The sequence below is a fragment of the Phyllobates terribilis genome, unplaced genomic scaffold (genome assembly GCF_046119375.1).
Source record: "Phyllobates terribilis strain yellow unplaced genomic scaffold, ASM4611937v1 Scaffold_1__5_contigs__length_1240528914, whole genome shotgun sequence".
NCBI classification, from domain to species: Eukaryota; Metazoa; Chordata; class Amphibia; order Anura; family Dendrobatidae; genus Phyllobates; species Phyllobates terribilis.
In genome coordinates, this window is record NW_027362761.1 from 201,813,713 (window position 1) to 201,841,277 (window position 27,565).

Sequence of the window (27,565 nt, forward strand, 5' to 3'; positions counted from 1 at the left end):
TGGAAGACCAGTTCCGGTGACTACCTCTTGAAGCTCATCAAGAGAATGCCAAGAGTGTGCAAAGCAGTCATCAAAGCAAAAGGTGGCTACTTTGAAGAACCTAGAATATAAGACATATTTTCAGTTGTTTCACACTTTTTTGTTAAGTATATAATTCCACATGTGTTAATTCATAGTTTTGATGCCTTCAGTGTGAATGTACAATTTTCAAAGTCATGAAAATACAGAAAAATCTTTAAATGAGAAGGTGTGTCCAAACTTTTGGTCTGTACTGTACATCCAAAACGCGTATGACAAAACCATTGCGGTTCTCCTACCAATTGTTCTACACAGCGGGATCTCCTGACCTGAAGGTAATGCAGGAGCTGTCCCACTTTGATTCCTCAAGTACCCCAAAAGGTGAACATTTCCTCTACCATTCGCCTAGACCAATTTATTACCGGATAAGATCCTATTGTGCTTGGTGTTCCCCCCTTTTCAAAGTTCATCTGTTGACAGAGGAGTTTCCATTGTCCAGTGCCATAAAATGATTTTGTTTGTTTCCAGCAATACCAAGTGAATGTTATCTGTGGTGATAAACTTTGCTCCGGTGCCCCGCTGTCCCTGATGAGAATGCAATAAATATAGCTTAGCCTTAGGAAAGCCCTTTTTATTAAAAGAAGAAGGTTTTATTCCAAAAAAGATTAATTTTATCACAACCAAAAACAATGCATTAGAAAAGCCCTTCCTTTAATTTACTGGAATGTGAGTTACATAAAAGTAATAAACTAAGGACCAAGATCATACAGTGACGTTGTACTACCATATTACATGTTTTTCTCAACCAAATTTGGGATTTGATCCTATAAAGTATTCATTTTCCTTTAGACCAGGTTTAGACAAGCGTATTAGACCAAGGCCAGGTCGGAACTTGTGCTAAGGACACAAAGTGACAACAACATAGGGACCTTAGCCTGGTTGGGTGGAGAATTTCTTCTGTAATATGGCTGCACAAAAGCCCCAATAATACTCTGGTTTTACTACCAGCCCGATACTGTACCTGAGTGGGTAATCCTGGTCTTATATAGAGTTGGTTGATACATTTTAAATGTATAGAGAAAAAAGCCACTGAATATCAAGGAGTTTCTGTAGACTTTTGTAGGATTTTATTAGGGATTGTCTGAAGAGTACCATACAAAACAATCTGGATGTTGACATAGAAATGTGAAATTTACTTCATACAAAGATCATAAGGCTCCAATTACAGGTAGAATGTCTCCTATAGAAAGTTCTACATACAGGTTTATGATGAGCTCCCAGAGTTGTGTTTGTAAAGGACGAGCTACAGAAAGAAGTACATTGTAATTACACATAGTAACACATAGCACTGTTCCAACATTATCGTAAACCAGCTACACATAACCGCCACTGTACAGACACACGAAATATCACAGATCACCAGAAGCTCCGCTGTAATGATCCATCATTTCTCTGTGCTTTCCTCACACGGGCCAACATCCAGTTTTACCGGAGCCGACCAAATCTCCCACAGCTGTTAAATGACAATTAACAACCAGTAATAATAGCTCGGCCGTGCTTTTTCAATATTTTAATCCTCGGGGTGAAAGGCGAATGCTATTTTAAAGCAAAGATCACATTTTCTATTAGTGAAGGGATAAGTAGAAACATAAACCTCTGTAAATATCTGCTGCTTATAACGCAGATGACGCATTTAACTCCAGGACTGTACTTTAGAGGGAAACAAATGCTAGTACTGTGCTCCATTCAGGACTATGGTGGATGGCTGCGGATAAGGGTTCAGATTACTGTAATATCCTTACCCCATATGGTTCTACTGCACCGAACACCACAGGGCGCGTGCATCAGTATATATGACCCCCGTATCACCGCCGTCTGAGCTAGGCATTAAGCTGGGTGCACACCGCCATATTTGCAGCAAAACTTTCTTATTAATAAAATACAAACTTTCCCTTCCCAGATTTATAAATCATTTCATTTCTGCATTTATAGAACATAAGAACCCTGGAATAGAAAAATAATCCTGACTGATTCATTTTCATATCGATATGTTTCCCATAGAAGTAAACAGGATTGCATATGTATTAAAAAATTGGTAAGATAATGCTACCGTGAATGCCCTACACAGGGAGCCCTTAGTCTCTGTTATGGTCCCACGGACGGGAATTTTTTTAATTTCATTTCATATATTTAATTTCCATACGATAAGCAATTATTGGGCAAATAAAGTGTGCTTCTTTTTTTTTTGGTCCTTGTAACTACCCTGCAATGGTGGAGGCTGGCTAACAAGAAGTGGCACAACAATGGGCCAGAAAAATGGAGTCTAGTCTAAAATGTGTACTAGTAAAACATAGTGTAATGCTGATGTAAAATTGTATATTGTATTACATTACAAATGTGCATGCTCTTTTACAATGAGCGATAGACACATGGAGCTTACATTGTAGGGTTCACTGAGGTAGGGACTGGTGAGAACAAATACAATCTGCAAATATAGGTTCTACCCATTGAGGCCATTACATCATTACGTATAAGCTATTTGTAGATGAATGCAGGGGCAGACATACTACTGATGCAACCTGTGTAGCACCAGAAATACATGAGCTCTCACCTACGCATTTCAGACTAAGTGATAGTCCTTACTTATGGATCCATGAGTAAGGAATATGACGTAATCTGAAATGAGCAGATAAAAGCTAATATATCATTACAGTACTGGGAATGTCCTGTTTTTATCTAAATTTACAATAAAGGTTGTGCACATTTTTTATCCAAAAAAAAACTGGATTCTCCCTATATTCTGCTTCATCTATTACGACCGAGCAGGAGTGTTTTTATATCCAGGACGAAGATCACCGGCAACTTCAATTTGGGTGAGCTGGATTGTGCTTTTCTTTGTATCATAATTACTTGTCAGTTGTTATAGAGAAAAAGTCAGATGATTTATGATGACCTTTTTGATAAGGGGGCCTTCTACTGTCTGTGTCCACCCCTGTATAAATGGATCATATATGTGAAGCTTAATGCCTCTTTTATACCTATAGAAATAATGTATGCTATTCTGTGATGTCAGCAGCATATTGCATAATCCTATAAAGGAGGAATGAAAAGTTAAGGATTGTCTGTCTTTACCGGCCACATCAGCCTGATATTTTTCTCTAGTAAAACTTCTTCTACTAAGTACAAGGATTGGTCCGGAGACAATTATACAGCTAATGATAAGTATGAGATGAGGACTTGTCTATAGCAAACCAAACACTTTAATTTTCCAGCTCTCGTCAGAATCTGATATTTAACCTTTGTATCATCTCTTCTGGATGTCTGTAAACTTTACTGATTCCTAATGTTTGTCACTTGCAATGAGCCATCTACGTTAATCAGCCATGCTTTACACTTGCTGTAACCTGCTTCTAGTCCTTCTACATAAGGAGTAATGTGTTACCAGACAAACATTACAAAATGTGGACGTTAAAACAAGGTCTAGTGATGTGTTAGCGCACATAACAACCTGCTTCACTATATATGAAGAGCAGGAGTCCAATACATACAGAAGATATGACAATTCACACATTGTAATGAATAAATCTGGGTCTCAACACATGGGCCATTTGGAAGGATAGCTGTCATCAAGATATCGCCATGTGCAAACAGCCTAATGGCATCTGCTATAGAGCATATCATGACCCCATCAGTAGCCATACTGACATCTTGATGACCCCTTCATAGGCACCAGCTGCCATACTGACATCTTGATGACCACTTCATGGGCACCAGTAGTCATACTGACATCTTGATGACCCCTTCATGGGCACCAGTAGTCATATTGACATCTTGATGACCCCTTCATGGGCACCAGTAGTCATACTGACATCTTGATGACCCCTTCATGGGCACCAGTAACCATACTGACATCTTGATGACCCCTTCATGGGCACCAGTAACCATACTGACATCTTGATGACCCATTCATGGGCACCAGTAGTCATACTGACATCTTTATGACCACTTCATGGGCACCAGTAGTCATATTGACATCTTGATGACCCCTTCATGGGCACCAGTAGTCATACTGACATCTTGATGACCCCTTCATGGGCACCAGTAGTCATACTGACATCTTGATGACCCCTTCATGGGCACCAGTAGTCATACTGACATCTTGATGACCCCTTCATGGGCACCAGTAACCATACTGACATCTTGATGACCCCTTCATGGGCACCAGTAACCATACTGACATCTTGATGACCCCTTCATGGGCACCAGTAGTTATACTGACATCTTGATGACCCCTTCATGGGCACCAAATGCCATACTGATATCTTGAATCTGCCATGGAATGATATGGCGATTACAGAAATCAGACTACTATTGGCAACAAGGCCACTATCTCCAAGATGATTTTCTTGGCAGCAAAATTGTTTTACCATGTATCTTGATGACAACTTTCCTTCATCCTAATATTGGAGGAAACAACCTGACATTTGCAAACTGTACAAGATATTACAGATCACCACCAACAGAGAGACCTAAGGGAGGCAAAATCTGCCATTCTGAGCAGCTACAATACTCAGATTAAATTTGACCTTTAATAAGCCCTTCACTTCTCAGAATGACATGCAACATGTAATCTCTTGGATGAATACAATTACACGTACAATTCTGTTTGCTGGAACAACGTTTGCATTCACTTTTTCAATAATATGGTTCCAAATTTCGGCCATGGTTTGTTAAAAAAAGGCCTCTTAAGCTACAATTATGCAGGATCCTGACTGCATCCATATATGAATATGCGAAGAGTGGAATGGTGGGACCCCGCAATAGGATGGAGGTGAAAAGGGTCGGCCATGCGAGATAGAGGGCATTGCATCAGTAAGTTAATTTGTAATCAATTCTGTTACATATCAGATGCTGCAGTGACTATAAAGCCTTAGTCTTATCCAAAGCTGTGTGTTAAGCAATACATCCAGTTACCTCCTTTGCGTTCTTCAGCTCTGTACTGTTACTCCCTGCATTCAAAAACAAGACATAAATTCACCCTTTTAGTGACTCATACTAGCTCGCAAATGCAGCCTGTTGTGTGAATGCAAAAAAAATATTCAGTGCAACAAATTTCCAGTTAAAATCAATCGTTTGTGCCTTCTCTGCATAGAAACGCAATGTCGATTAGGGTGTAAAATATGTCGTGTCCGTGTCATGTAGCTATGATACCACATAATTACATCTGCAACTACCAGGGCCCCGGGGGTTCTTCTGAACTTATAGGGAATTTGTCAGTAAGATCAACTCCACCACCCCTCCCACCAACGAATATATGGGTATGTACGTCTTTGACATGTATATCCATCCTCACTTTTATATCTTCTATCTATCGCTGCTTTCCCAAATAATTACCATTTTAAATCATATGCATATGAGGCATTAAGGGCTCTGGGCGTGGCAGAGCACTTAAGGAGTTTCTGCCTCCTGAGCTTCTTTCCCCAACCAGAACCAGCTTCTTTAGTTTGATTGATAGCCCACTGTCTGCAAGCAAATCAGGCAGTGGGTTATCAATCAAGCAAAAGAGGCATGAATTTATATGAATTAAAAATGCTAATTCTTTGGGAGTGCAGCAACAGATAGAAAGGTGTCGATGGATTTACATTTCCAAGACCTGCATGCCCATACATGCTGTTTGGTGGGGATGATCTTACTGACAGATTTTCTTTAACTAAGATTACAGGAGGTAACATGGTGATCTAAGTTCAGCTCAGTAAAACCATGGATGGTTTGAGTGTTGCCACCGTAACATGGATGCAGAAATCTGGCAGCATTATGACTAAGTGAAACAAGCCAAAGACTGTCAATGGTGGCCCAATGATACACTCTTACGTACATAGCTGCAAGATATATATATGTATCTAATAAAATAAATCACACAAGTCAATTATATTACACAAAATATAAAGAATAACATGGTTAAAATGTCTCCTTCAAATATAGTGCAAGCATTTTATACTTAGGGTATGACTTTACATGTAAGAGGTTCTTTATTTATGATGTAACAAATTGAGATGACAAATGATTCTGTTGCCAGGACATTTTTTTTTTACTTAAATGTATGTAATTGAAGCTAAAATAATTTTTGCAATTGGGTTTCATTAAAAATTTTGCACAGTTTGACTTTTACAAGCTCTTTGTTTTCCTGAACCTTCAATTTTATTGTAGCCTGAGGTTATAAATCAGCTGAGAGGAGCTCAGAAAAAAACAGATAAAAGAGTTACAAACTCTCCCTCAGACCATGATAATATGATGACTGACTCATTCAGCAGCCAGAAATACACAGTGCAAAACAGAGGCTACAGAGTGCATAAGGTGCTACATTATTTATGTAAACCATCTGTAATTGCCAAAATGATTTTTAGCCCCGGTTACATGCACTTAAGCAAAAAAAAAATGCCCCCAAAATTGGACAACTCCTTTAAAGTTTGTGAACTTTTTCCTCCTAAAATTCTCAATGGGTGAGAATAACATACAGTCCTTTGGTTCAGCACCAGCTTTGCAACACTATCCGTAGTGATTATTTACAGACATCAGCGGTGACCGCACTACTACAGCGCATGTCACCGCTGCAGCCAATCACTGGGCTCACCAGCTCTGCCAATGTAGATGGCACAAGTCACTGAGCTCAGTTTTTAGCACATCTTACAAATGCTGTGCACCTCCACCAGAAATGTTATGCCAGAAACCTGTCAAAAACTCCTTGATAAATCGGGGCCAATGTACCTACTCCTGGACTATGGGTCTGGGCAAATTTACAGTAATATGTTGAGTTGTGCTTTAATCCTTCCCAGAAGTATCTTCATACTGTCCTATTATAATTATCATTGTACAAACATAGACCATGCCGTAACCAGCTTCTGTGAGTGTAGTGCATACCCATAAGGTCAAGTTAACACGTGCGTATTTCATGGTCTGTATATGGACCGCAGTGTCCAGGCTGATAATGGATCTCCCGACCCAAACTTAAGCCTCATAGACACATATGAAACCTTAAAGGGGTTGTCCAGTTTAAACTGATGTCTGCAATCACTCTGTGTGACTGCATACTTGTGAATCCTCCCAGCACAGGCACTGTGTGTTGCGGGGATTCGCCGGTTTCTGAGCCAGGACGGGAGGGTATACATAGTCCTGGCCAGGACCCGACTAGTAGGCGAGGCCTCGCTCCATACACTTGTATAGAGCGAGACCACACCCCATCTAAAGATGCGGCCGACCAGCGGGTGTGGCCCACTAGTCGAGTTCTGGCCGGGAGTATGTATAATACATACATCACCGCCACTCCCGGCTCAGAAACCGGCAATTCCCCGCAGCGCACAATGCACTCTGGGGGGATTCATAAGTCTGTAGTCACAGAGAGTCACTGCAGACTTATCGATTTAAACCAGACAACCCCTTTACGTTCATGTCAGGAGACCTGGCCCCAGACTGGGCATTGAAGTTTGCATATGACCGTGAAATATGTTCATGTGAACAAAGCCTATGTGTGTTTTCTGCAACTTAAAAAAATTTCACTTTTAATTGTAAAAAAAAATGTGGAGTGTGTAAAAAAAAATGCATTTTTCATTGTTATTAATTTAAAACGGTTCTTTACCAAACTGTTAGCCCACATTGGTAAAATCTTGCTCATTGTCTAGAGAAGTTTTGCAGCGCACAGCTGCTTGGTGTTCTTGGGCCAACACTGTCTCCTCTGCATACAGATAGTTGTAGTCATACTAGCAGAGCAGTGCACATCGTGAGCAATAAGCAAAAGGAAAGACGGAAAGTGGGAAAGGTGTAAGAGGATGGTTAAGAGCGTTAGGTTAGGGCTACACAGCAACTTTGATCACAACACAGGTTGCGCTCCACATCGCTGCTACGTCACACCACAATGCGACCCACAAGGTACTGCTTTCGTGACTAGCAGGTCACAAATATTACAGACGGTTCCAACTTTTTGCGATACAGCAGTGACATAGAGAGAGCTTGAGCTGCATGACCACTGTGTAGCCCCAGCCTTAAGAAGCAAATTTAAATAAATAACATTTAAGAAATGCATTTTTAGTATTCTCTCCAGCGGATTTATTTTCTGTTGAACTTGAAATATTTCTTTCAAGCATGATAAAAGGAATCTGTCAGCAGATTATTTTGCTATTTAATCTGGGAGCAGCATGCTGTAAGGGCAGAGACCCTGATTCCAGTGATAAGTCACTTACCGGGTTTTCTGCAGGCTCAATAAAATTGGTGTTTTATCACCAGGAGATTTTCATTAGAGGACAAGCTGCCTCGTGCCTACTGGTCCAACCACGCCCCACCACAGATTGGTAGCTTTATCTCAATGCACAGTGTACCCAGAAAGCTGCCAATCAGTGGCACACAGCTCAGCTTTCTTAGCACAGTTAGATCTGCAGCAGAGAAAACCGATTTTATCAAAACAGCTGCACCCAGTAAAGTAAGTGAAAATATCACTGGAATCAGGGTCTCTGTCCTAACATCATGCTGTTCTCAGATGGGGTAGCAAAAACCTTGTGGCAGATTCTCTTTAATGTCTCAGTTTACAATCAATGAGCAATGACCTTCTATTATTGTGTGCAGCCAATAAAAACTGAAAATAATGTGTTCATGAAAATGCCATTTACGCAATATTACCTGCAGAAGGGATATAATGGCTTGGACGTGGACATGGATATAGCAGACAACTACCTTGGTTGTTTTATTCTTTTATACTCAGAAGGTTCGGCTGTATTTTGCACACATGAAAGATGTCATATGTAGTAATCGATAAAAGCACTGTAATTCAGGAAACCTAAAACAGTTTCTTTCTTTCCTGGGATGTGTAATTCATTTAACTGAAATGTTATCAGAAACTTGAGTGGATCTTCCCATTTCATATTCATGTACAGGCTTGTGCGTGGGTATATACAATATACACTGACTTAGTGGGAACATACACCCTTGTCACCTGTAGTCATCACCAATATACCGGCTGAACACCTCCCATGTGCTCTGCAAATATCATCTGTGTTTACATGAAAAATATACACAAAGACTAAAAGAGAATAAAACGGGAAAAAGATCAATATTGCCAGACACGTAAAAATATCTTTCTCAACATGCGCTTGTGCATTAATCTTTTAGGTTTGTACAATTCAATAAGTTAAGAAGACATATTTCTTTACTACAAATTTACCAAAATATTTCAACACATAAAAAGGTAAGAAAATAAAACCAGCAAAAAAAATGTTGCTTGTATAGGCATCGGCTACCCGTTCCACTGCCAGGGATGACGGTACTGTATCAGTCCTTTCTGGCAGGAAGGGGTTAGAGGAGATAATACTGAGGTTTATATTCATATTGTCTCTTCAAGAATGGGTAAAAGTGGAAGTTCTTGATGTTTTTTTATACTTTATACACATCATTATGTCGATTGCTAAAAATATAGAAATATTTCCTTAAGTACCTCACTATACAGTAAAAAACAATGGAATCTAAACAGTTGACAAGGTGTTTCTGTGTTTTTGGTAAGAGTATCAGTAACACATTTAAGGATTGGAAAGCCGCCTTTGAGATGTGGCGGGGAAGAGAAACATCTGAATATAACCCTCAGAAACTAATATTGCAATAGTTTAAGAGCTGTTGGCAACGTTGAGTGCCGAGCTGATTTTACATGCCAGCCACTTCCTTAGTGGGCAGTAGTATTCATTGTGGAACTGCTCAAACTCCGGAGTCTGTCGGATGTCATGTAGAAAAGAAATGTCAATGTCTGACTCCAGCAGGACAAGCAACAATGGCAGGAGCACCAAGAGTAACCCCAAAGCTACCAAAGCAAGCCGGGAGAAACTCTTCAGAAACGCATTCAGCTGCATATTTCCCATTAGAAAATTGTAGCTCACACTTAGTGCTTTTCGGGCTTCCTTCATTTCTTCTTCCTCTGCAATCAAAAAGGCATGTTCATCTGCATCAAACTCCTCAAATGAATCAGCATCGTCTCTTTCACCCTCTGATCTGAGCGTGCTGTTAAAGAGCATCTCCACCCCCTCATCTATTGGTGTGGGCAACAAGCTAGCACTGGGGTTGTACATCTGCTCGGAGATGGTTAAAGGCTCCTCTTTAATGATGTCCTCTCCATCGTATCGGAGATCTGCCATCACCTCAATATCCCTAGATGGGGAGTTGCCAGGCACAGGGGAACAATTACCATCATTCTGCTGTGACAGTAGGATACCTGAAGGAAAGAACAAAGAAACATTCATTGTCAGGATGTCTATATAGGGACACATGGTCTGCCATGAGCTAGTAGTGGACAATCCAGGGTTTTATTTCAGAAGGCACTGTTAGCAACACATAACTTGATTGTGAGAACACTCTAGTTAGTGGTTACAGCATCCGTAGTGTAAGTGAAGCAGGGGATAGAAATCTTAGGCCTTATTGCCATATATCTGGTATCGACGCTGGAGGTTAATGGATTCCATAGTTAGGTATGGGACTGTTCACATTTATCTGGCGCATCAATTGTTGAACTGGATCCTTCAAAGAGTCAGATGAGAATACACTACATGTTGCATTTTTGTACAATTTTGCAGTAGAAACCAGTGTAAAAGCTTGATAACAAGTGATGTCACAAAAAATGGATGGCCTACTGCTCTCCCTATGCAATTCCTCCTTCTCATTCTCCCAATACCTAGTCATACAGGGATTAAATCTCATCAAACATACAAATCTTTCTTCTCTTCACACATCTGTATTTCTCCTTAGTAGTCTCAGATACTAACTCAGACACAACCTTTACTCAACACGTCTTCTCTGTTCTTACAGATGCCTCTCCTCCATATGTTCATAGGACGCTCAATACTAAAACTTCAATCAACAGACAAAAAGTCAATCTGTCATCAACCTTTTTCTCAGTCACTATTACCAGCTCTGATACATATGGGTGCTTTTTATGGGTGTTTGTAATGTCCATTTGAAGTATGAGCCAACAATTCATAGGCCTCTATTTACTCTATGGAGACCAAAAGATTGTGCCTTTCGGCCTCATTCACAGGGCTGTGGAGTTGGAGTCGGTGTCCAGTTTGGTGGAGTAAAATGGAACAACTCCTAAAATATATAATAATTGGGTACAGTAGTACAATGCAGGATGTGCTGTAAATGTATTTATAAGAATTTGGGAAGGTTATTAAATGTCCTATAAATGTCTGTTCTGTTCCTGATCTAAGGATCTCAGCTTTTAGTTGAGATGAATCTATTCTGCACTTTATGTACATGCTCAGTAGTGAGGCAGTGAGATGAATCTGCTGCACTTTATGTACACGCTCAGTAGTGAGGCAGTGAGATGAATCTGTGCTGCACTTTATGTACATGCTCAGTAGTGAGATGAATCTGTGCTGCACTTTATGTACACGCTCAGTAGTGAGGCAGTGAGATGAATCTGTGCTGCACTTTATGTACATGCTCAGTAGTGAGGCAGTGAGATGAATCTGTGCTGCACTTTATGTACACGCTCAGTAGTGAGGCAGTGAGATGAATCTGTGCTGCACTTTATGTACACGCTCAGTAGTGAGGCAGTGAGATGAATCTGTGCTGCACTTTATGTACATGCTCAGTAGTGAGGCAGTGAGATGAATCTGTGCTGCACTTTATGTACATGCTCAGTAGTGAGGCAGTGAGATGAATCTGTGCTGCACTTTATGTACACGCTCAGTAGTGAGGCAGTGAGATGAATCTGTGCTGCACTTTATGTACACGCTCAGTAGTGAGGCAGTGAGATGAATCTGTGCTGCACTTTATGTACACGCTCAGTAGTGAGGCAGTGAGATGAATCTGTGCTGCACTTTATGTACATGCTCAGTAGTGAGGCAGTGAGATGAATCTGTGCTGCACTTTATGTACATGCTCAGTAGTGAGGCAGTGAGATGAATCTGTTATGTACATGCTCAGTAGTGAGGCAGTGAGATGAATCTGTGCTGCACTTTATGTACATGCTCAGTAGTGAGGCAGTGAGATGAATCTGTGCTGCACTTTATGTACGTGCTCAGTAGTGAGATGAATCTGTGCTGCACTTTATGTACACGCTCAGTAGTGAGATGAATCTGTGCTGCACTTTATGTACACGCTCAGTAGTGAGGCAGTGAGATGAATCTGTGCTGCACTTTATGTACGCGCTCAGTAGTGAGATGAATCTGTGCTGCACTTTATGTACACGCTCAGTAGTGAGGCAGTGAGATGAATCTGTGCTGCTCTTTATGTACACGCTCAGTAGTGAGATGAATCTGTGCTGCACTTTATGTACACGCTCAGTAGTGAGATGAATCTGTGCTGCACTTTATGTACACGCTCAGTAGTGAGATGAATCTGTGCTGCACTTTATGTACACGCTCAGTAGTGAGGCAGTGAGATGAATCTGTGCTGCTCTTTATGTACACGCTCAGTAGTGAGATGAATCTGTGCTGCTCTTTATGTACACGCTCAGTAGTGAGAGGAATCTGTGCTGCACTTTATGTACACGCTCAGTAGTGAGGCAGTGAGATGAATCTGTGCTGCTCTTTATGTACACGTTCAGTAGTGAGGCAGTGAGATGAATCTGTGCTGCACTTTATGTACATGCTCAGTAGTGAGATGAATCTGTGCTGCACTTTATGTACATGCCCAGTAGTGAGGCAGTGAGATGAATCTGTGCTGCTCTTTATGTACACGTTCAGTAGTGAGGCAGTGAGATGAATCTGTGCTGCACTTTATGTACACGCTCAGTAGTGAGATGAATCTGTGCTGCACTTTATGTACATGCCCAGTAGTGAGGCAGTGAGATGAATCTGTGCTGCTCTTTATGTACACGTTCAGTAGTGAGGCAGTGAGATGAATCTGTGCTGCTCTTTATGTACACGTTCAGTAGTGAGGCAGTGAGATGAATCTGTGCTGCACTTTATGTACATGCTCAGTAGTGAGATGAATCTGTGCTGCACTTTATGTACACGCTCAGTAGTGAGGCAGTGAGATGAATCTGTGCAGCTCTTTATGTACACGTTCAGTAGTGAGGCAGTGAGATGAATCTGTGCTGCACTTTATGTACACGCTCAGTAGTGAGGCAGTGAGATGAATCTGTGCTGCACTTTATGTACATGCTCAGTAGTGAGGCAGTGAGATGAATCTGTGCTGCACTTTATGTACATGCTCAGTAGTGAGGCAGTGAGATGAATCTGTGCTGCTCTTTATGTACACGCTCAGTAGTGAGATGAATCTGTGCTGCTCTTTATGTACACGCTCAGTAGTGAGATGAATCTGTGCTGCACTTTATGTACGCGCTCAGTAGTGAGATGAATCTGTGCTGCACTTTATGTACGCGCTCAGTAGTGAGATGAATCTGTGCTGCACTTTATGTACACGCTCAGTAGTGAGATGAATCTGTGCTGCACTTTATGTACACGCTCAGCAGTGAGGCCGGGGTGTGGAGTCCGGAGTCGGGAGTCAGGGAAATTGAGGAGTCGGAGACTGAGGTTTGGCTTACGGACTCCACAGACCTGCTCATTCAGACTGGTACATGTTGGCATAACCTTTCTGTTTGTTAATTCATTGCACTATTCCATACAGAGACATCCAGTAAAAAAGTATACCACACAGCATAAGCTTTTTTTCTACATGGGATATATGCCACTTTGTGACTTTCCTCCCAACATATACTAGAAACTCTTCCTAACGGCAAGTATTGCCATGTATCTCCTACATTTTTTGTTTGCCCTCAGTGCCATAAATGATAAAGTGTATGGACAGAGCTTTGTCTGTCTATATCCTGTAACTGATGTTTTTTGCTCCAAAGTTGTACTATGTTCCTATGTCAGTTCTATGGACCTCTATATAGTGCTGTGGAATGGGATTGTATGATGTGACCATTAAAATGTAATCAAAGTTTTATCTAGCCATTGTATGGCTAATATTTTCTCTCCTGACTCTCTCTTATCTATGTAGTTATTGACACTATTACTAAAGTACTGCTCAAGAATAAATATGATGAAACCAACCTTGCTCCCATATGCCACAAAATGTACATAAAAAACATATATGTTCCACCTGATAAGACTTGCCCATATTCAATACATGGCATGTATGTATTGTAAAGAAATGCTGCAAATGTCTGAACAGACCATTATCACAGTAAAACTAGTTTTAAAGGGTCTATCATACGTCCGTGTTTCGAGTATGTGTGGTGTCCATTTCCACACATACTGGAGACACTGACACACGTAGACCCATTCAAATCAATGGGTCTGTGCACATGTCAGTGTGTTTCCACGGACCATGTGTCCGTGTACAAAACATGCTGACATGTCCGTTTTTTACCCGCAGCACAGGCCGCAAAACGTCCCGCACACGTGCACACTGATGACACATGGATGGTACCGGCACCTGGGAATCAGCGGTACAACAGGCATCTGTCATCATTGTCCCCTGCTAGTGCTGAGATCAGCGTGAGCAAGGGACAATGTTGAGAGTAGTATTCTGCTCCCACTGTGTCCAAAATCTGTAAAAATAAGAATAAAATAAAAAAATCCTTAAACTTACCTGTCCTAAGTGTCTCACGCTGTAATCCATCTGACAGCACATGCTGAGTAGAGGAGAATGACTCGCTGCAGTGAGTGGGCCCCTGAACTGGGTTGAGCTCAGTGAGTGACAGGACACCACTTGGTGATCTCAGCATAGTGCAGGGGCCCGCTCGTTTGAGCGAGTCATTCTCCTCCGCACCTCAGAGTGTGCGGTCAGATGGATTACAGAGTAACATACATAGGACAGAAGCGTATAAGGATTTTTTTTATTTTATTCTTATTTTTACAGGTTTTGGACACAGCATGGACAGAATACTACACTCAACATTGTCCCCTGTTGGCGCTGATCGCAGCGCTGGCAGGGGACAATGATGAGGGCAGCGTTCAGCACCCGGTGCCTGGGAACAGCGCTAACTGTAGCACTGATTCCCAGGCGCCGGTACATATGATACTGATGTGGCACACGGTTGCCACACGTATCATACACACGGACATCTCTGATACTGGTTTTTCCAATACCGGAAATATCTGGACGTGTGGAAGAGGCCTAAACCAGTGAAATAATGCAATGGGGTCAGGAAGGTTGTAAGTAATGGTTTTAATCAGTACTATTGCCAATTGAAAGGTAAGTGTAGCTATACTTCTCACATTTGTAACATAAGGGTCGTATTGAATACACCCAATATTGGACAAATAATATGGATCCAAGGTAATTAAAAAGAAACAGATCAATCTGAATATGGTGAATGCATTGTTCATATCTGGATGCTTCTGACAACTGGGCCAAAGCAAACAAACTGGACTCCCTTTGATACATTCTGGACAGTAATATCAGTACCTACATGTGATCCAAAAAAGTCCAAGTGTGAGTTAGATTGGGGCTACATGGCAACTCTGGCTTCATTACATGTAGTGTCTCCAAAGGTTGCTAAAGCAGTTCAATGCAGGTGAATGGGGTTGTATTATATCCTCCTAAAATAATGCGAAAGTTAAAAACAGGTCACAAAAAGTTGGATCCAGTTGGATTTCTTTGCCATTTTGTTGTCACAGTACTTTTAGGGGGCTGCCATGTCACCCCATTCATCTGCATTACGCTGCAATGTAGAAGCAGACCATAGCGAATTTTGGTCATGCTACCTGTGTCTTGATAAGCCATGCAGCCCCAGCCTTATACTTATACATGCTATTTATTTTGGAGCTCTGCTTCATTAGAGCATAGCTTAGCTGCATAATAATAAATGTGTCGAGTGTTCAGTCATGTATCAGGACTAGTGTTGAGCGAGTATGTTCTGTCCGAGTATGCTCGGGCCGAGCTCCGAGTATTTACAGCTGCTCGGTGATATGGTTAAATCGCTCCCGTGTGCATGATTTGCAACTGTTTGGCAGCTATTACATGTGAGGAATGTGTAAGAAATAGACATTCCTCACATGTAATAAAGCTGTCAAACAGTTGCAAATCATGCACACGGGAGCGATTTAACCTTATCACCGAGCAGCTATAAATACTTGGTGCTCGGCCCGCGCATACTCAGCGAAAGGGTTAACAGAACATACTCGCTCAACACTAATCAGGACATAATAGGACATAATAGAAAAACATCTGCCCCTTAAAAGGTCTTCATCCTCAGATAAACAACGACACATGACAAATTACACTATGTCACTGTTTGTTTAACTAAAACTAGGCACAAATATAGAAGCAGTGTGTGTGAAAAACTGAGTATACCCTTACGGCTTCTGTAGGAAATAGAAGGGTAAGTGTGACTATCTCTATAAAAGCAGAAGTTTGGGCAGTTTGCTGGTTTTGAACACTCAAGTGAGTGTGTTACATGAAGCAAAGGATGTAGAAATGTTTGATGATGTTGCTGATATTGGCATTATTTTCAAGAATCAAAGACAGGTTTCTCTAACTTAATAGTGAAAGGTGTAGGGAAATGGTTGAGAACCTTTTACTAATTACACGTTTCCTGGACAATATAATATTAATACCCCAGTCACAGATCTGCTTCAGAGAGAATTGCGTTAAGACATACAGTGCATTAAAGAGGTTAATTTATATAGAGACAAAATTAATTGGTTTTTCACTTGGGGACCTGTGGTGCTTATGGTGCCCTGACCTCTGTGTAATTACATAATCTCCTTTTCTATGGCAGTTTACCATACCCACAGATATTAATTATTCTGTCTTTACAAGTCAAGATATTTTAACCAATTAATTGCATGTCAGATAATAATTACCAGGTTCTATTCAGTGCATTGTATGTACGTCTACTGCTTGGTTGCAAAACAACAGACATATTTATTATACTGTGCTATGTGCTTCTGTATTAATCATAGTAATAGCATGTAGGATCTGCCAACAATCACCTGATGTGTGTTACTTTGGCTACATGACAGTAACTAGGAATATGTCCTCCACCAAATGTTATGACATAAGACCTCCAACAACTTTGGCGCCAACTACAGGAAATCATCTATTTTTTGCATTGATAGGTCAAACAAAGAGTAACTGTTGTTTTTATTTTTATTTAATAAATCAATAATACATGTAAAAATAAGCAACTTTGTAATATATCTTATCAGAGAAATCTGCTTCTTTCTCTGCCAGAATTGATCAGTTATTATCAAAATTCTCAATTCTGAGGTTAAATCTGTATTCAGTGAAGCCTGGCGTTCCCATTACTGAGATAGAATGTTATCAGTTGCAGCTGCCATTTCATATGTAGAGGTGAGGAATGAGGAGGCGCTCTAGGCAGAGCTGCTCCCTCTTTCAGTCTACATAAAAAACTTTATAAGCACCAATTGTCACCTCTTATCTCAGTAATGAGAAGTCAGTCTTCACTGAACACAGATTCTACCCGTGAATTGAGAATTTTGAGAATGAAAGATCAATCCTGGCAGAGAAAGGAGTGGATTTCTCTGATAAAATATATCACAATGTTTCCTATTTTTCATCTGCACTGTTGATTTATGGAATAAAAATTAAAACGAAGGTTACTCTTTAATCCCTTTACAACATATGACATAAACTTCCGCCATATGCCCCCATCTTTCCCTGCACATGATGGCTCCGATAGGTGCGCACATCGTTCCACGCTCCCATTAGCACGCCCATGATGTAATCGCGGGGTGCCTATGGTTTGTCATAACAGCTAAGGGTCCGCTGCAGACCACCGTGCCTATCCTTTACGTTCTTCCTGATGCACTACTATTTATAGAACAAGCAATCGGATGATTGCAGCTTCAAGTCCCCTAAGGGTTCAAACAAATACAGTAAAAAAAAAATGAAATATGAAAAACTCACAAAAAAAGTACAAGTCACCCCCTTTGCACCATTATAAATAAAACAATAAAAAAGTAGACATATTTGGTATCACTGTGTTCATAAAACTGATCTATCAAAATATAAAATAAATTAATCTGAATGGTTAAAGGTGTAATGAAAAAAAAATCAAAACTTTTTTGGGTCACTGCATCATAGCAATAAAATGCTATAAGAGGCGATCAAAACATTGTACCTATACCCAAATGGCATCAGTAAAAATGTCAGTTCCGGGTGAAAAAAATAAGCCCTATATTCTGAAAAATGAAAACGTTGCAGGTTTCGGAAAATGGCAACAAAAACATTTTTTTTTTCATACTAATTTCTGAATTTTTTTTTACTACTTAAATAAAAAAAACTATATATGTTTAGTATCTGCGTACTCGTACTGACCTGGAGAATCATAATGGCAGGTCAGTTTTACCATATAGTGAACATGATAAATATAAAACCCAAAAAACAATGGTGGAATTGCACTTTTTTTTGCAATTTCAACGCACTTGGAATTCTTTTTCTGTTTTTCAGTGCACTATATGGTAGAATGAATGGTGTCATTCAAAAGTACAACTCGTCCCACAAAAATCAAGCCCTCATACAGCTACATTGATGGTAAAATAAAAAAGTTATGCCTCTTGGAAGAAGAGAAGGAAAAAAAATGAAAAAAAAAACACAGAAAATGGCCAAAGCATGAAGGGGTATTAGGAAGTGGTGGGCAAGAATTATGAAGGGTTTCATGCGAGATTTCTGGAGTATAAAAGTTACAAATAAAAATCTTACACACCTTGGAAAATGGCGACACAAAGCAAAAAAATTTTTATTTATTTTTTTTTAATAAAATTCCGATTTTTCTTTCATCACTTAAATAGAAGAAAAAATAGGTGCAAGTGTGGTATAGCCGTAATCGCACGGACCTGGGGAATCATGTTTCCACGTAATTTTTCCATACAATGAACCCAAAACAATGGTGGAATTGCATTTTTTTCACCATTTCATCCCATTTGGATTTTTTTTCTCACCATTTTTCAATACTTTATATGGTAAAATGAATGGTGTCATTCAAAACTACAACTTGTCCTGCAAAACGCAAGCTTTCCTATGTCTATGGTGACAGAAAAAAAACCTATGACTTATGAAAGAAGGCAAGGAAAAAAACTAAAGTGCAATAGCAAAAAATTCTTTCATCATTAAAGGGTTAAGTAAACCTCACAAAATTTTACGGCTTTGTGTAATTCCACTAATTATACAAGAAAAAACCCAGCCCATTGTTATTAGTTCAAATAGATTGGTAACCAGAGTTATACTGAAGGATAAAAGCTGGCGTAAGTTTCCACATCGTCTCACATTACACTGTGGTCAAACAATGGATTAATACTGTTAGTGCCCGATACTATCCACCTGGCCTCTCCTCACCCCAGTAAAGCTGCGTTCCCATGATGAGCTTTTGATGATTTTTTAACCTGCGTATTTCTGAAAAAAATGCAAGTAAGCTATTTTGCTTAATGGGTGCAAACATGGTGCAGAAAATCTGCAACATCAAAAACTCATCGTGGGAACGGAGCCTAACGCAGCATCTGTAGCACATCACACAACGGAAGCAAATTTTACCAGCACTTGTGGCTTTGATCCTAGATCCAAACTTCAGCAAGCGAATGAAAATCTCTTTGTTGGAGTGATTCACCAGGCGCAAATAAATACTTTTTGTAGTCTTGATTTTAACCAAGCACTTCACCATTGTGACTGCCTCTTGCTTAGCTGTGCCATACAATGGACTGTATCAGCACTAAGGAAGAATACTTTAGCTATGCTTGTGCCAGAAAAGCTTATAGAGAGAATAGGAAGGTCACAAAAACAAAGCCAAGGGATTTCATTGGGAGGATAAAATGATCCGCCACTCTAATAATAAATGCTGTGGAACTCAGCACTTTATCCTTTCTCACTATGTATAGAATATGTGCTTACAGATAATCGAATCAATTCATTCAATGTGACGTTACATCTCGGAGTAACAGTAGATATATTAATTTACCAACCTATTTTAATAGTTTTTTTCGTTTTTTTCACTAAAGTGGTCATAGATAATATGAGGAAAGGGAGATCGTGGATAATATATGAAATAAAATATAACATTTATTAAATAAGCTAAAATATACCAATAATAAAAAGGGTGCAGTAGGTCTATACAAATTATGAATAATAAAGTTATATTATATTTCACATATTATCCTCTTTCTCCCTTTCCTCATATTATCTATATATTTGAGTAACAAAAGTGTACACATAGAAGTAATAGTAAAAGTGTAGTTAAATATATCTGTATTTCCCTGTCAACCAGCTGTGTTGATAGATGTGTTATATAGTATTTTTATCAAGTATTCTGATTGCATAATTGCGTACTATGGACTATGGGACTAATTAGCTCATGACAATCTTAAAGGATATGTCCTCTCTGTAAATCTAGCCAATAAGCAGGGCTGTGAAGTTGGAGTCGGTGTCCATATTAGTCATTTATTACAGAACAAATGGTTTTCAATAGAGGATAACCTCCTAGCCTTTAAAGGGAACCTGTCATCTCATTCATGCAGCCCAAATTATGGGCAGAATGAATAAGAGACGGCCCGGCAGCGTCAGACTAGTATTCTCTGACAGGTATCTCTCTATGTACACATGAGGGTGAGACCTGTCAATCATCTTGAGCAGCACTAGGAAAAGGTGGTAGGGGGCCATGCTGGACTAGTCTGGTCTCTGGCTATGGTCACCGTCTGGATCTTCTAAACACTCCGGTGTTTCTGAGAAAAATATACAGGTGCATCTCACTAAATTAGAATATCATCAAAAACTTTATTTGTTTCAATTCTTCAATACAAAAACTGAAACTCATATATTATATAGAGTCATTACAGAGTGATCTATTTCAAGTGTTTATTTCTGTTAATGTTGATGATTATGGCTTACAGCCAATTAAAACACAAAAGTCATTACCTTAGTAAATTAGAATAATTAACAAAAAACACCAGCAAAGGCTTCATAAGCATTTAAAAAGGTCCCTTAGTCTGTTTCAGTAGGCTCCACAATCATGGAGAAGACTGCTGACTTGACAGATGTCCAGAAGGCAGTCATTGACACACTCCACAAGGTCCCAGAGTTCCAATTTTCATTTAGAAATCAAGGTCCCAGAGTCTCGAGGAAGAGTGGAGAGGCCACAATCCAAGCTGCTTGAGGTCTAGTGTGAAGTTTCCACAATCAGTGATGGTTTCGGGAGCCATGTCATCTGCTGGAGTAGGTCCACTGTGTTTTATCGAGACCAAAGTCAACGCAGCCGTCTACCAGGAAATTTTAGAGCACTTCATGCTTTCCTCTGCTGACAGGCTTTTTGGAGATGGAAATTTCATTTTCCATCAGGACTTGGCACCTGTCCACACTGTCCAAAAGTATCAATACCTGGTTTAAAAACAACAGTATCACTGTGCTTGATTGGCCAGCAAACTCGCCTGACCTTAACCCCATAGAGGATCTATGGAGTATTGTCAAGAGGAAGAGGAGAGACACCAGACCCAACAATGCAGACAAGCTGAAGGCTGCTATCAAAGCAACCTGGGCTTCTATAACACCTCAGCAGTGCCACAGGCTGATCGCCTCCATGCCACGTCGCATTGATGCAGCAATTGATGTAAAATGAGCCCCGACCAAGTATTGAGTGCATTTACTGAACATACATTGCAGTAGGCCAACATTTCGGATTTTAAAAACATTTTTCAAGCTGTTGTTATAAAGTATTCTAATTTACTGACATAATGACTTTTGTGTTTTCATTGGCTGTAAGCCATAATCATCAACATTAACAGAAATAAACACTTGAAATAGATCACTCTGTTTGTAATGACTCTATATAATATATGAGGCTCACTTTTTGCATTGAGGAACTGAAATAAATTAACTTTTTGATGATATTCTAATTTAGTGAGATGCACCTGTACCTGGCTGCAATAATACAGCCAGGATCTGATTCATGCAGCCTGCAGTTTGAGCAGCATGAAACAGATGTCAGATTCCCTTTAATACCCTGATATCTTGCTTATTAACACAAAAATACCCAAATGCAGTTACTAATAATCTTGGATTAAGATGCCAATACATTAGCGATTTCAGATGTCCATTTTCTGAATGACTTGTCTTATCACTGCTTGTCTGTGAAGGTTGTCATTTTAGACAACAATGCCATAAATTAGCTTACATGCCAGATCTGCCACGATCTATGACCTAATCTTGGGAACTATTCATAGAATGAAGATCTGTATTCATTGGTGTGAACGACTTAACTGCAGGACAGGAAATTCTAACATGGTAGATCAACTTTTCCAGCTGTCCGAAAAGGTCTCCTTAGTTATAACTATGACTGAGGGTGGACACACCTAAAATGTATAGGCTCTGCTTTTGACCCCAGCACATGGATCTATGTGGTTTTCATCATGCTGGATTGCATTTTTACATCAGGCGCTCCAATTTTCTCTACTTTTTGGATTTAGTACCATTGCTCCTTGATCCAGGAGCTACTGTGCACCAGACAATAGGATTATAACCGCAGACCTTCCAGCATACAAACTGCTAGACGTATTCCCCATTTTCACTTCCAGTTTCCAATTATGCTGGTTTACGTGCATAGAAAACTAGGTAATATAGGGTTCTGTTGTTGATTAGTTGATTGATTAGGGCAGCATGGTGGCTCAGTGGTTAGCACTGCAGCCTTGTAGCACTGGGGCCCTGGGTTCAAATGACAACATCTGCCAGGACATACTGATAGGGAATCTAGATTGTGAGCCCCAATGGAGACAGTGCTGATGATGTCTGTAAAGAGCTGTGGAATATGATGGTGCTACATAAGTGACTAAAATACATAAAGATTAGGTAGACAACTTTGATCATCCCTTGATTTCTGGATGCTAGACAAAAAAAGTGTACATTATTACAAGTATATAATGTTGGAAAAAATTAGGTACACACATATTAGACCCTTTTAACATCTCATTTTGAGCCTATGTCAGAGGTATATGTTAGGATCTCCAAAAGTATACCTTTGAGGAAAGGTTCTGGTGTACCCCACTGTACTGGTATTCAGTGGGATACGTTGCCCATAGACTATCATTTCATAGAAACATGATGCGTGGGTTATGTATTTTTACTTTGCCTCTTTATATATAAAAGAGCAGTAGACTACAATTTTTAGAGCACGTAAAAAGTACACTCAGACATTGTGGCCGAATGCCAAAAGGACACTCATGGACATGTGCTGGGTGCATGGGAGCCTACGTACATTTCAGAGATTCAAGTCGGAGGATACCTCCAATGTGTGGAAAAATAAGATGTGAACAGGGCCGAAGGTACAAATCTAGATTGCTGAAGGGGCCACGATGCAGGTTTAGAGCATTGCATACACACAAGGCAAATGCCAGATAAAGAAGGAGGGAGAGATTTTGCAAGCGGGATGTAAAAAGATCTAGTCGCTGAAAAGGCGGAAGATACATATAAGGTTTAAGTCCAGAAAGTGATAGCAATACACATAGCTTGTTTTACAGCACGTTAACAGCAGTAGGAAGTTCAATGCATAATTAAATAATACAAATAATAAAACCTAAACTCACTCAATCTTTTCTAGCCTGGGATTGAGGTCCTTTGCTCACGTGCAGGCTTTTTCTGGGAGGCTCGGAAAAAAAGTTGAAAGGTCAGGAGCAGTTTTCTGCGTGTAATTTTACAACCTAAAATGAATATCTGTTACCATATAGTAAGTGAGCCTCTCCAAAGATGCCATATTTTGATCATATTTCTACATGGGGCGAGAAGGTATATATTGCGTCTGATATGTCATCATCTCATAATGTCTGATGTTAAATTAGAAATCTTTTCTTTTCTTTCTACTTATAAGGGACAGCAATGCAAGATAGAGCACAAAACAACATAGAAAACACACTGCTAATCACTGAAACATAATGCTTTACCACTGGAAGAGTATATACTATGTATATTCCCAGAAGCACAGACCCAATATGCCATCAACATGAGTATCGATCCACATGGAGAGTCACAATGTTACACCACTCTGCACAAGGTACACAGAGACCCATCCTTCATGGGTGTAAACAACACATTTTTCGGCACGCAGAGGGCTGCAACTTCCACAGAACGGAAAAAGGGACTAACCGAGTGCTGCGGCTTTTTGACCACGCCCCTAACCACACCCACAAGCCACACCCATTTACCATTTCATTCTAGCCTGGCAGGAGATGTCAGAGGGGCGGTTGCAGTGATGGACATTCAGCAGCAGCCCGAGACTGCAGGGCGTAGACCCAAATCCGGGACTGTCCGCTGTATCTTGGACAGATGATTTTTACGTAAGCTTCACCACTTGATTTTTTGTATGTGTAAGGCTGTGTTCACATATTGCTTAAATACAGTTACTGCAAATTTTCTGCAGGTGTCCACACAAAACTACGCAATAACAATCTTATCCAGTTATTGCATTTTTTTAGGCGTTTTTGGGTCAGATTTAAAGCAGTGTTTCAATTTTATTTTCTTTAAGGCTGTGTGCCCACGATGCATTTTTTAAGCATTTCCGCAGCGGCAGAAACGCTGCAGAAATGCTTAAAGAACGCTTGGTAGAAGGCCTGCCATGTTCCCCAATGATAATCCGCATGTGCTGTGCACATGCTGCGGAAATTTCCGCTGCGGATTATCATTGCGGGGAAAAAAAGCAAAACTACCAATTATTTTGCGGAAGTGCTGCGTTTTCGCCGCCATTGACTTGCATTAGATCTGTAGATGCGCATTCCATGCGTTCTAATGTGCGGATGGTACCCAGGTCTAGAGAAGAGGAGACTCTCCTCCAGACCTGGGTACCATAGAACCTGTAAAAAAAAAGAATTAAAATAAAAAATAAATATATACTTACCTTCTGGCGGCCCGCGCTGCGCTCCTCCTTGCTTGCCGGCAGTTCGCGATAGAATGAAGGACCTGCGCTGACGTCATAGTCATGTGACGGGTCACACGACGCTGACGTCGGCAGGTCTTTCAGTATACCGCTGCCGGCAGCCAGAACGGAGGGAATCAAGACTGCGGGGGCCATCAGAAGGTAAGTATAGATATTATTTTTTATTTTGAACCATTCTTTAGGTCACACTATATAAATCCATGCTGTTTGCATGGATTTATATAGTGTGACCAAGTTGACAAGCACTTTCCAAGTGATGCTAAAATCGCTTGGAAAGCGCTTGTCAACCCGCATGCGGAAATGCAAGTGAAGAACGATTCACTTCCGCATGTCCCTGGCAGGAAAACGATTGTACAATACGCATACGTTTTTTTCTGCCAGGGAGATGCAGAAACGCTCAGGAAAAAATCCTGAGCAATTCTGCATCGTGGGCACATAGCCTTATAGTACAGAAGAGCTTTGATTCTGCACTTAAGCAATTGCGTTTTTTTCACATGCGTTTTTAGCAGGGTCCCCAAAGAAGACTACAGAGAAAAAAAAAGCACCAAAACTGCACAGTTCACATGTGTCTTTAGACCACTGGGGGCGCAGTTCTCATGAAATTACATCCACTTTGCTTGGACAGTTAAATGCAGCAGAATTTCTGCGCAAAAAGACAGCAGAAAAAATGCAGCCTAACTGCCCATGCAAAGTGGATGTGATTTCATGAGAGCTCCAGCACATGCTGAGTCTAATGATGCTGTTGAACTGTGCCGTTTTGGTGCATTTTTCCTCTATAGGCTTCTATGTCGATCCTGAAAAATACACATGTAAATAAAATACAGGTGCGTTTTTTAAGTTCAGAATTAAAGCTTTTCTTTACTATAAAAAAGCTGCTTCACATCTGCATCAAAAACACATCAAATAAGGTAACGGAGGAATAAAAAAAAGCAACAAAAATGCAATAATTAGAGAAGATTGCTATTGTGTAGTGTGGTGTGGACATGTGCAGAAAACATGCAAATAAAAAGCAGCAGAAAAAAAGACAGCATTTTTTACACTACAAGTGATCCTTACTGTTACATTTTTATGACATCTTCACTGGGTTTACTGGAGAAAAGAAAATCAATCACATCACTTTTTATGCCACTTACTGATCACAATAAATAATCTGTTCATTGTATTGTACAGGTTGTTATGATTACAGGGATACCAAATATGTTTATTTGTTGATTTGTGATGATTATTTTACTAGTTTTTTTTTAAAGTGCATCAAAAATGTCATTATTGTAATTGTTTTTCAAGATTTTTTAGTATTCTTTTTAGGAAGAATAATAATAGCTGACTTTTATTTTACCGCAAGAATACAGGGACATTGAAATGCACTGGTATATAGAGATGTAGCTCTATGTATCAGTAGAATCTGTACAATACACATTCAGGCTCGCTTACACTGCCATATAACAAGGCCGAGTTCTATCTGATGTTTTATCAGATATCACATGGCCCAATGTTATACTATGGGGCAGTGCAGATCAGCGATTATTTTCTCATGCTGATTCGGCATGAGAAAACAATCACAGCATGCTGCAAGTGCATCCGAGAATCGGATCGCACACACCCATACTATGTCAAACATCGAACTGCGAAAGAATTTGAGCATAGTGCACTGACACTCAGCTCAAACTCTGACAGAGTTTGAGCTTAGTTTCATTTGCATAATTGGCCCAATTCTCTCACGAGAGAATCGACGGCTGTGTCACCCTGACCTTAAAGGGGTTTTCCCACGAACAAAAATTAATTTGAATCAATAGATCTTGGAATGATAATAAGTTCCACAATTGAATGTATTTAAATAAAATATTCCTGTGCTGAGATAATCTTATAAATGTGGCCCTGCTGTGTACTGTGTAATGGCTGTGTCTGACCGTGCAGGGAAATGGTCTGATCATACCACATCTCCTGGGCAGAGGAGGAAGCAAAAGAGAGTATACAGACATTTCAGCAGGTGATTGCAGCTGATTCTTTCTTTGAAGTAAAGCATTGCTTAAAAACAGGCAGTGAAATGTTTTACCTCACAAAAAGAATCAGCTGTGATCCCCTGCTCTAATGTCTCTATACTCTTTTGCTTCCTCCCCTGCCCAGGAGATGTGGTATGATCAGACCATGTCCCTGTACGGTCAGACACAGCCATTACACAGGGGAATATTCATAAGATTATCTCAGCACGGAAACATTTTATTTAAACACATCCAATTGTGGAAGTTATAATTATTCCAAGATCTATTGATTAAAATCAACTTTCGTTCGTGGGAAAACCCCTTTAAGTAGAGAAAATTCTCCTTAGCCAGGCCATGCAGACTGTGGCTCATATCTTTTGCTCCTGCCTCCAAAGATGGGTGTTCGATTTTGCAGATTTTCTGCAGCGCTTCTGCACCTATTAGGTAAATTACGATACATGCGCTTTTTTCCATTGCATTTTTAAATATATTTTTTACATGCATTTTTATCGCATTTTTGATGCTGTGGTTTTTGTTTCTCTTTGGTATGTCATGTGTGGTAGATCGGTTCACTCAGCTGCACATAGTGGTAGACACAGGAACACTGCCTCTTTAAGTCTTCTGATGGTTTATTAAGAGTACTGCATAAACTACAGCAATGTTAGCAAAAACAAACAAGGTCTTCCTGGCCTAACCAGAAAAACAAAACATAACA

The 27,565-nt window shown here is 40.1% G+C and overlaps 1 protein-coding gene across 1 annotated transcript in view; it reads right to left on the reverse strand.

Annotated features, from left to right (window-relative positions):
• Positions 1–632: 632 nt before the first annotated feature.
• FRMD3 (FERM domain containing 3) overlaps positions 633–27,565 on the reverse strand; it is a 268,446-nt gene continuing 241,513 nt past the window's right edge. Inside the window, exon 14 of the mRNA XM_073670912.1 lies at positions 633–10,261. Coding sequence (XP_073527013.1) covers positions 9,663–10,261 — 599 coding nt within the window. The 3' untranslated portion in view covers positions 633–9,662. The remainder of the gene's footprint in view (positions 10,262–27,565) is intronic.